Source organism: Suncus etruscus, chromosome 6 (assembly GCF_024139225.1).
Source record: "Suncus etruscus isolate mSunEtr1 chromosome 6, mSunEtr1.pri.cur, whole genome shotgun sequence".
Taxonomy (NCBI): domain Eukaryota; kingdom Metazoa; phylum Chordata; class Mammalia; order Eulipotyphla; family Soricidae; genus Suncus; species Suncus etruscus.
In genome coordinates, this window is record NC_064853.1 from 23,585,219 (window position 1) to 23,596,840 (window position 11,622).

At 44.3% G+C, this 11,622-nt stretch overlaps 1 protein-coding gene across 1 annotated transcript; it reads left to right on the plus strand.

Moving 5' to 3' along the window:
* The first annotated feature begins 10,094 nt into the window (after positions 1-10,094).
* On the plus strand, positions 10,095-11,325 carry LOC126011159 (decapping and exoribonuclease protein-like). The gene is given in 3 exon segments (XM_049774881.1): positions 10,095-10,946; positions 10,949-11,116; positions 11,119-11,325. Coding segments are annotated over 3 exon segments (1,194 nt in total). The 5' UTR covers positions 10,095-10,096; the 3' UTR covers positions 11,295-11,325.
* The last annotated feature ends 297 nt before the right edge of the window (positions 11,326-11,622 follow it).

An 11,622-nucleotide genomic window follows, 5' to 3' on the forward strand; every position in this document is an offset into this window, starting at 1 on the left:
ATTCTTAGTATGCACCTGGAACTTCAGTAAGTGGCTCAGAATCACGCTGAATCTGCTGCTCACTCATTGACACAAGTCTACACGTCCTTGATGGATTGTGTCTGATCTCCGTGTCTCTGACTGTGTGGGTACTCTTTTTGGGGTGTGGCCCAGAAGCCAGGCCATGGGTCTTCTGGCTTCAGAACTCCCTCTCTTCATGTGTTCATGCATAAACACACACACACACACACACACACACACAAACACACACACCCATTTGTCTTGTCTCCCAAGATTCTCTCACAGAGTCTGAAGTTGCCCCAAGTCCAATCCCAGACAGAGGGAAGAGCAAGCACCAGGCCATGAAAGGAAACACCCTAGATAAAAGCCAATGAACTCAAAGGAACCTGAAAGCTCAGTAAGGGGTCCTTGCCTTAACAGTGGCGACCCCAGTATGCTGGCAATGAATCCTATGCTTTATTGGAGTGATGTTCATCTCTCTTCCCTGTGGGATGGATCTCAATCACTCACACTCTGCTAGGAAGTTAGGACAAACAAGAAACTAAAGTTGGTGTGTCATCTACAAAGAAGGTGACATGTTTGCCCTGTGTCTGGAACTTCTATAAAGATTACTTGAGACCGGAGCGTGAGCAGTAGTGCAAGCTGTAGGGCATCTGCTTTGCACACAGTAGAGTAGGACAGACTGCAGTTGACATCCCATATGGTCCCCCAAGTCAGGAGCGATTTCTGACTGAATAGCCAGGAGTAAACCATAAGCATCACCAGGTGTAGCCCAAAAACCAAACAACAACGACAATAAAAGATTGCTTGGGATAGTCATTACTGGGGTCCACAAAGCACAAAAAATACCCATGCCTGAATAATAGTTATAAACATATTTAGCAGTACACAATAAAATGTGCATTGAAGTGTTCTAAGCTATTCTCCTGTTCAAAGTATTTCTCTGTATCTGTAGCAGGAACAAAAAAATAAGGAGATAAACATGTAAAAAGGTTTTATAATTCCTACTAAATTAGCAAGTAAGGATATGATTGAGGGTTTGGGTATTGTTTATAGATTCAAATATGATATGTTTTTCCATTTTTATTTGTATTTTGGTCATACCAGGCAGTGCTCTGGGTTGTTCCTGGCTATATGCTCAGAAATTGCTCCTGGCAGATTCCAGGGACCATATGGGATACTAGAAACCAAACTGATCTCTCACGGGAAGTCTGCATGCAAGGCAAACACCCTATCACTGTGTATTGCTCTGGTCCATGTTTTCCACTTGGAAGACAATGATTTGTAGTCATTTTGTAGCATTCTCCCTCTGCAAGGAGATCTGCCTAGGTGGGATTCAGGCATGACTTAACCCACAAATTTATGCTTTTAGTTTGGTTATGATTTTACTTTCTACTATGAGAGAACCTGAAGGAGCCTGAAAGAATGAATACACATGTCTGTAGGAACAGACATGATTCCACACATTCAAACCTCCCATTGGTTCAATGAGAATATCTGCTCTTCTTATTCCTAAAGAAACCCACTTGCTGATCCTGTAGAAGATTGTTCTCAAACCCCCTCCTCTGACTTGGCCAGGTCGCCTTTCCCTTGAACTGCTCAATAGCCAGCTCTGAGGCTCAGAGGAGACTAGGCCCTACCATGGCAACTTCTACTTTGAGTCTGGGGGCAAGAGAGATAGTCAAAGAGCTAAAGCCACTTGAGCCCTCAAGCCAGTAGGGAATGAACCATGAGTGCAAAGTGAGGAGTAATCCCTGAAAACCCCTGAAAGTGGCCTCAATACTAAAACAAAAGATACTCTGAGCCTACTTTAAATGGATATCAAATCTTGATGCTTTACATCAGTCATAAGATCTCAGAGGATGAGGAATTGTTTTTTGTTTACTTCTTCTGGTGTTGGTGTGGCAGGGGTAGAGTTGGGGTAGGGTCTTCATACTAACTTAGATGAATTTGGGGAATAGAGAGGAGGGAGTGTCCAGAAAAGAAACTGCTTTTGCACTATTCACCTCTGCCAATTAGGAATGAGGTTTAAGAGCTCTAGGATGGTGAAACTTGCTCTTTGCAAGAAAGCAAAATTAGTCCTAGAAATTACCCAAGTATTTGTAATCATCCCCTTCTGTTGCAAGTCAGCCCCTGAAGAGGTTGACTGATGGAGGGATGGAGATGAGGTCTTTCCCCTCCAGCTCGGAGCATGAGTCTGCCACCCTGTCCAGCTGATGGTTCTGAGGTGAAACGGCGGGTAAACAGCTTGCAGACAGTCCGGCTTGTGGAAATATTAGCTTTATTCGGTGGACAAGACTGAAGTCCAAAGTCTCAGCCTCAGTTCCAGCAAAAAAGCCCCTCACCTTTCACATACCCTTGTTTTTATCCCCCAGAATCAGGTATCACACAATGGTGGGATCAGATACCACCCAATGGTGGAAGCAGAATCAGGTACCACCCCAGGGTGGGGGCAGAATGCCAGGTCACACCCTAGGGTAGGGCACAATCACCGATCAAGGTAGGGTCAGTAACATAATAATCCCATAAAATGTTTACTTACATACACAACACCCTTCCACTCAGAATAGAAAAGAGCATGAGAGTGAGAGAATGAGAGAGACAGACAGACAGACAGACAGAGAGACAGAGACATAGAGAGACAGAGAAAGAGAAAGATAAGACAGAAGTATAATCCAATTATTATTCTTGTTCTTCCTCGGAATCTGAGCTCTGCCACTGCCCAGTTTTAAGAAAATGAGAGAGAGAGAGAGAGAGAGAGAGAGAGAGAGAGAGAGAGAGAGAGAGAGAGAGAGAGAGAGAGAGAGAGAGAGAGAAATTAACTGGCCAGAGGAGGCTGGGTAAATCCTATAGATACAATTTCAAGAGAGAATAGAAAAGGAAGGGTAGATACAGAGTAGGCAGCTTCTTGCTGATACTTTATCTCTGGCCTTTTCTAGAAAGTTCTGTGCTGCACTGGTAATTAACCTGGGCCATCCAGCAGCTGTCCAAGTTTCCCTTTTGGTAAAAGACATGTCAGGGGACTTGTTCAAGGGGTAAGTCTATGGGACATGCCCAAGACCAACTGCCAGTATTTCAACAGGGCATAGCCAGGTTCTCCACCAAGTCAAATATTCTGGGAAAGAATAGAAGCATCCTAGACAGTAGGGATTCACAGAAGCCTCAGGTCGAATTACTAGGTCTCATTTCACAGAAGGGCACACACACACACACACACACACACACCCCTAGAACATTCTTTCCCTGTGATATTAAGCACTTCAAGTACTTCCTAGAAAAGAACCAGAACTTGAGGAATGATGACTCACTGATGACTAGTTTGTGTATTTTTGTGTGAATGGATAGAGGGACATTTGTAAGTCACCAGAGAAAGTTGTCCCATCTTCCAGTACTCTGTGATGCTGGAGAAATTAAGACAACTGTTAGCAAATGGCCACATTGGTAGGAAGGGCTAGTCAGTTGGGCCCTTCAGATTCTTCATGACCAATATTATTCATAGGTAAGATGCCTCTGTTTCTGAACTCTGATTCCTGGATCTGGAATTTTGGGAAAATGGAATCCCTGATTCCAGACCACCACCACCCCCATTTTTCTTCTGGGAGCCATACCTGGTGATCCCAGTAGCATGTGTCCTTGTTGAAGGTACACATGAAAGGCATTCAACCTGTTATTCCAGGTCTACTTTCTCTGAAATGCTGTCTCTCCTGAGTAGTTGTCATTGACATTTCTGGGTTTAAAGAATGAGGATGGGCTGCGGATTCTGGGGTGTGCACTAGATACTGGAACACCAAGAATTCCCTGTCTGTAAATCTGTAGGAGTGTGAGAATGATTTTGGCTTAGTTTCTGAACTATGGATAGGCACCCTGAATCTACTTTGCCATCTGTTCTACCCTTGCCCCTAGTAACATGCATGAGAGACATGGTAGTCTATTCTATTCTATTGCATTTCTCAGAGAGCCATGTGTTCTTCTGGAGAGTCATGATTCTCAGCATCTTGACTCTCCCTCAATGTATAACCTCTTTTCCACTGTGGGGAGAAGATCCTTCCAGCCAATGGGGCATGCATTGCCCAAAACAGAGGAGGCAGTTGTTGCAACTTCCATGCAACTTCTCTGTTGGAACCTAAGGGGCTTTTTAGCCACTGCAAAATCTAGAGTTGCTCTATTTTACAAGATAACTGAATCGGCTACTGCAGGTGCTCTTAGATTTTGTTACAGTTGACGAGCTACTGTCTTGCTTGCTTTCTGAAGGGGTACTATTAAGTAAGGGGCAAGGAGCAAGTGAAACGTTTTGACCAGAGAAGGGATAAGAACCTCTCTCCTTGACCTCAAGCCTGCCGAGACAATGCAAGCAGGCACTTGGCATGAATAAATGCTCATCCTTACCATCCCCAGAAAGGCAGAGACAGAGGCCAGTGTATCTCATGAAAACATGAGATTTATTGGGTCAAGGAGAATTCCTCTGTCCTACAGAAGTCACAAAGAAAAGAATGAGTAGCCTTTGTGAGATACACATCTTTTCATTTGATGCACTTTGATGATGTGGTAGGCTGTGGTTGTGAAAGGTGACTATCTCCTCCCAGAAGTTTGCAATTTCAGAACTCAGTACATCTTTTGGAAGTTAGGTTTCAAGGGCTCTATGCTCAACTTGAAGTTTGGTGACAGACAGGAACTCTGCTTTTTCCTCGACAGAGAAAAATGCTACTCATCTGATACCAACAAACAGTTGTCACAGGAATGTTGGCCTGCCCCACACCTGAAAGGACTTTTAACAGAACCTGGCACAGAGACCCCTGAGCTGGATAGGAGCCACCATCCATGGTGGCCAATTGGCAGGTGTTACAGTCCTGTCCGACAAGGCTAGAAACAGGGGGCGGGTGGTGGTGTTCAGAGAAGGCTGGAGTAGAAGGAGGGTAAGGATCCGCTTCTAGGAACTCAAATGTGGGAGTTGACGGAGGTGGTGATGATGGTGGTGAGAGCATTGCTGGGGAAAAGAAGATCCGGAACTGCTCAGAGGTGAAGTATCAAAAATTGAGGAGAATGTGGTGCTGGAGGAGCTGGTCGAGATCAAAAGTTGGAGGAACATGGAAGGAGGAGGAGATGATGATGGAGATATGTCTGTGGATGAATCATCTTCAGAGTCTCTATATGACCAGGGTGAGTCATGACCAGGCATCTTTTTATTTTTTCTTTCCTTAAGATACGTTTCGAGATTAAAGGCAACAGTGTTGTTAACAGCCATCTGGGTCCCTTACTTTGGGGCCTGGCTATACAGATCCCTGCTCCTATGTACCCTTGTTTTAGCGCACTGAATTGATCCCTTCACAATTGGCCCAATGGCCTCATTCAAGGCTGTGCTACACTCTCCCCATACCCTCTATCCAGAACAGTCCTAGGATGTCTAGGTCCCTTGGATCTTTTGACCTCTTAAACTCTGAAAGGACACATAAAGGAGAAGAGGATTTATTACCTTTGAAGAATTAGGAGTATGTTCCTCATCTCATATAGTTCCCACAGACATAACCTGCTAGTTACAAAATCAGGAGACTGAGTCATGGATGAAGAAAAGGGCCAGGAAATTGCCAGGGCATACCTAAGCTTTTAGGGGGGCTCAGCCCACCAGATGTATCCTCAGATTCTCCTGGTGGGTAGAACTAATTTAACCCCCATGGGGTTCCTCGAAAGGCCCGCTGTGGATGCCTTTTCCCCCTGCGTGGATGGTTGAGGAATTTCCAAAGAGACACCTGGCATTACATTTTCAGCCAGTATTTGACTATCTCTCCTTTGTACACATCAGGCAAAATTATAGCCTCTATCAAATCATTTGGCTCAGAAATTCCAGCACCAAAGTTTATTTGAGTACCCCTTTTTCTGGATATAGCCAGCCCTAAAAGCAAAGGCAATTTTTCTCTTTGCAACTGCAGTTTCTGGAAATCAAGGGCATAACCAGAATGCAGATCTTGACCCTCCTTTAGAAATAGGAAAGCTCTTTCTTGGGGATTTGGTTCCTCCCTTCACTTAACCTCAAACTATAGAGTCCAGCCTAGAAAGATCAAGTTTCTAGATATTTCCTACTTCCTCCTAATCCTTTAAATTTTGCATTTAAAGTAAGCTTGCAAGGAGTTACCTTGAGTTGTGACCTTCTCTCTTGTAGCTTAGAATTTTTAGTCACACCCATAGTTTAGGTATTGTTACTGTTATACTAGGCTTTGTGATTACAATTATTTTTCAGCTGTGGCTAATTTTACCCCTATAAATTCCCCTGCTCAAAAAATTAAACTTGTTGCACTCCTGCCAGAAACTTGTTGACCCCACATTCTCTGTATGGTTTCATTTATTTCATATTTCATATTTGGCCACTCGTGTTACCCGTTTTCCTCCTGTGAAAGGACTATGACCCACGAGAATTGCTGAGACGCAGCACATCTACAGCAGGAAATTCCCAGATCCCAACCTGCCATGTCCTCCATGAACAATAAAGGGTGATTGACTGGGAGATCAAGTACCAGTATTCTGAGGCACATGTCCCTGCTACTTGTTCAGTGTGGGTATCTTTCACTTAACAACTACTTCTCAAATAGTGTTCCCGGAGATCTTGGTCGCTAGGGAACTGGGGTCAGTGGATTGGGCCACCTCCTCAAGAAATATGAACAAACCTAATCAACTCCCACCCAAATTCCCACTTTCATTGAAAGTCCCATATATTTAGCAGGTCCTTGGTCCACTTGAGTCACACCCACCCCCAGGAACTCCTTGCCAGCCATCTCTTAGCCTGCTTCTGAGCCTGGAAATAAGGAATTACTGAGGTTCCTTCTCTCAGGAGCATTCCAAGGTCTTTGTTTCATGAGGGATGTCACTGACTCTGATGACCTTGGCAACAGATGAGAAGACCCAAAGCCGAGGGGAAGAGACACCACTAGGTACTGGCTCTGGCAGCAGCTCATCTTTCATTATTTCTTGGATTTTTCTCTTCCTCCAGTGGCAGGATTTTCTTAAATGCTGAAAGGGCAGAATAAAACAAATGCTGGGAATGATTGTTCACTTCTCTTAGTCTAGAGTGGCTATGTATGCTCAGTGTGGGGGAATATCCACATGAGTCTTGGTTCACCAAGTAGTTCTAGCTTTCTTCCTTCCTAGTCCTTTCCACAGAAGAAACACAGGAAGCCTCTAGAAGTCACCCTCCAGAAATCCCTTCCCTCTCTGTGGCTCAGGGACATACGTATATTCAGGCTTTGGCTACATAGCTCTGCCAGAGAAAAATCTGCTCAGAGACTCTCTTAAGTGATCTCTGTTGACTACAAAGGGTCACACACTTGCAGGGGAAGTTCCCAGAATCACCAGGATCAGGGCCTGGCATCCCACACACCTCCTAACTCTATGTTATCTATTCTTTATTACTGGAAACTACATTTGGCATCACTCCCTGAAGATTCTAAGGGCCCTATTTTTCTAAATCTCCTTAAAAAATCTCAAGTAACCTACCCCTTGCTTTACCTAGCCTTGCTAGTCCTCAGAACTATAAGATTTATTTGTTCCTGAGAGCAGCAGACCATCATTTCTCCTATTGCAGAATTGTCTTCAGTTGCTGCAGAAAAGCAGACATGATAACAGCAGAAAAGAAAAGATCATCTTATCTAGAGTTCCCTATGATCTTACCTTCTGGATGTTTCTAGGCCTGTCAGGTGGTGGTCTAGATGGCTTCCTCTGCATAAAGAGCAGGAGAGCAAAGAAACCGGCCACTGCACAAATGATCAGAAAGATTTCATCAGTCACCCATGAAGTGAAATTGCAAATATACAAAGCAAAATAAATGCCATTCAGACTAAAGAGAAAATACTCCAGCTGAATGGCACAGTTGCCCAGAGGCAAATGAGCACTGGGCTTGGTGTGGGCACTAAACCACTATCAGGTCATCTTGTCACAAAAGACACCTGTCAGCAGCAGTGGTTGTAGGAGAAGTTTTGTCAATGCTCCACCCTCAACTCCTCCACCTCCCTGGCTTCTCAATACCACTTCTCACGGCCAGAAATCCTCGTTTATTTTATGTGAATTCCACTGTGAACTTTTGAATCTCCTGAATATGTGTACTGCCTACTTGCAATATACTCACTTCATATGTTTGTAAAATTAGCAAATGTCCTCACTTTTCTTTTCATTTTAAATTCACAGGAGTCTTTTCCCTCAAAATGTCCTATGTCTTTCTTCAACTTTCCCATATCAATTTTCCTTGCAGTATTCCAGGTAGCTGATGTAGGATCATCATATGCTTATGTGGATTTTTATTACAAAATATGTTTTAATTATTTATGTATATGTAGCTCTGTATTTTTCAAAGTTGAAAAATGCTGGCTCCACTGTTTCCACCCAAAGGGACTTCTTTTTTTTTTTTTTTTTTTGGTTTTTGGGCCACACCCGGCATTGCTCAGGGGTTACTCCTGCTGTCTGCTCAGAAATAGCTCCTGGCAGGCACGGGGGCCATATGGGACACCGGGATTCGAACCAACCACCTTTGGTCCTGGATCAGCTGCTTGCAAGGCAAATGCCGCTGTGCTATCTCTCCAGGCCCCAAAGGGACTTCTATGTTAAGGTTTATAATTCTAATTTATACATCTCAACCACAGACAACTTTGATAATATGGTGTTTAAAAATTGGGGGAAGTCAATTAGAAAAGAAATCAAACTTTTAAGTATTAGAAATAGACTTTTCCAACTTAAGAGTAGAGCCCTCTTTTAAGGAAATGCGGTGGAAAGGGTTGAGGTTAAATGAAAGGTGCAGATTCAGTAATAATTGGTACTGGGCAAGTCTTCTACTCACCAGGGAGACTATAGAGGTTAATTTCTGTTTTTTAACTGCTGTCTCATAGTTACAGAAGGAGCTCTGTTCTCCCAAGGATAGAGAGGATCATTTACTGCTCCAGATCACCTGTCAATTGCCTCCTACATGAAATTTCACTCCTTCTTATTATAATTCGGGACTCAGTTCCTTGCCAGCTTGAAAAAGTTAAAGAAGATGGTCCTTCAATCACAGTCCCTTATAATAACTCCTAAGGTCCTAAGGTGGCGAAATCTCTAAGGAAAATATGAAAAATGAAAGCTGCGAGGGAAACAGGATGAGAGAGAAGATTATGGCTTTTCCTAGATCATTTAAGGGTAAAAGAATTAACACCAGAAACAGGGGGCATTTCTCTTAGATCCAGAGCCAAAAAGAACCCCATACTAATAGCTATTTAAGTTACAGGTATTGTTATATATGAAAGGACTGATGGCTCAAGGAAATAAAACTGCTGACTTGTTAGCAATGCCTATATTTAAATCACCCTTAGAAGAACATTCAGCCCTACATACAAATGCACACCGTTTACATGTGAGTTACCAAATACCAGGGAGACAAGCCAGAGACATTATAGGAACAGTTACATTTGTGCACTATTAACAAAGAAAACTCACATAGCAGGCGCAAACCCAAGAGGTTTACGAACTAACGAACTTTGGCAAATGGATGTAACTCAAACAGATTTATTTTCAAGAAAACCTTATCTCCATGTTGTGGTGGATACTTATTCTCAATTTATATGGGCAATCCCTATGTCTTCTCAAAAGTCTAAGGCTGTTTGTAGTTTTCTTTTACACTATTTACAGTGTTTTTCTGTGATGAGTATTCCATAGTCTATAAAAGCTGATAATGGACCCACCTATATCAGCAAACCTTTTGAATTCTTTTGCAAAGAATGGCAGAGAAAACATCTGAATGGGGATTCCTCATAATTGCGGATAGACCATGTGGAAAGAACTCACAGAACCTTAAAAACTCAGTTACAAAATAATAGAAAAAAGAAGTTTATCACCAACTGATTTGTTATCATGTACTCTTAGCACACTAAATTACTTAAATTTACTCCAAGGGGAAAGTTACACAGCAGGGAAAGACATTTTATAGAAGATATTCAGAGACAAGAAACGATTCATACACATATTTGGATTAAGAAGGGTGAAAATGGATTGCGCGATCGACCGAAAATTGTCTTGCATCCCTTCACAAGCCTCTCCTAGCCCGCAGGTCGTGCGTGACATCCTAGCGCCAAAGGCGAAGGACCTCATGGAGCCCAGAGGGTCCAAGAGAAAAACAGAGACGTTAGAGATAGATGTTGCTGAGACTCGGAACAAACACCTCCACAAAGCAACCTCGCTACCCACAAACCCTGCCCTCTACTCTGGGCCCTTCCCTTTCTACCGGCGGCCCTCTGAACTGGCCTGCTTCTCTCTGGATGCCCAGCGCCAGTATCATGGAGATGCTCGAGCTTTGCGCTACTACTGCCCACCCCCCACCAACAGTCAAGGCCCTAACTTTGACCTCAGAGATGGATACCCTGATAGATACCAGCCTCGGGATGAGGAGATCCAAGAGCGGCTGGACCACCTGCTACAATGGCTCCTGGATCACCGCGGACAGCTGGAGGGGGGTCCAGGCTGGCTGGCAGGAGCCACCGTGACTTGGCGAGGGCACCTGACAAAACTGTTGACCACTCCATATGAGCTGCAGGAGGGCTGGCAGCTAGCAGCCTCCCGGTTCCAGGGGACACTATACCTGAGTGAGGTGGAAACCCCAGCCGCTCGGGCTCAGAGACATTCCCAACCTGCCCATCTCCGTGAGCTTAAATACATGGGATACAAGTTTGAGCAGTACATGTGTTCAGACAAACCAGACAGCTGTCCAGACCCCACGGGGGAGGTGAACACCAACGTGGCCTTCTGCTCAGTGTTCCGCAGCTGCCTGGGAAGCCACCCTCTGCTCTTCTCTGGAGAAGTTGACTGCACAGATCCCCGGGCCCCCTCCTCACAACCCCCTACCTGCTATGTGGAGCTCAAGACCTCCAAGGAGATGCACAGCCTTGGCCAATGGAGGAACTTCTATAGGCACAAGCTCCTAAAGTGGTGGGCTCAATCCTTCCCCCTGGAGTCCCAAATGTTGTTGCTGGCTTCCGAAACCCAGAGGGGCTTATCTGTTCCCTCAAGACCTTTCCTACCATGCAGATGTTTGAATACGTCAGGAATGACCGTGATGGCTGGAACCCCTCCGTGTGCATGAACTTCTGTACTGCCTTCCTTACTTTTGCCCAGACACAGTGGTCGAGGATGATCCCAGGCTCGTCTACCTCTTCTCATGGGAGCCCGGAGGTCCAGTCACAGTGTCTGAATATCGAGGTGCACCCCATGTGTTCCTGCCCACCTGGTATGTGGAAGCCATGACCCAAGACATCCCATCACCCTCTAAAACACCCTCCCCCAAGGACTGACAGCGCCTATCTCTGTGCACTGATAAAAGGTTATTTCTAAAAAAAAAAAAAAAAAAAAAAAAAAAGGGTGAAAATGGATAGCTGGATATCTTCTCCTGAGAGACAGAGATTATGTCTGCATTTGTACAGATGACAATCCTCCCAAGAAATGTTGGGTCCTATTACGCCTTGTCAGAAACCAGGTTAGCACAAATACTCAGGTTCAGATGGCTGGGCCTATAAATTCCCCTTCAGATCAAATACAAAATACTCAAGACTCTGACAACAGTAACATTGCTGATGCCTACTCGACAGGTAACAAGGATTTAACATTCAGACCCCATAACTT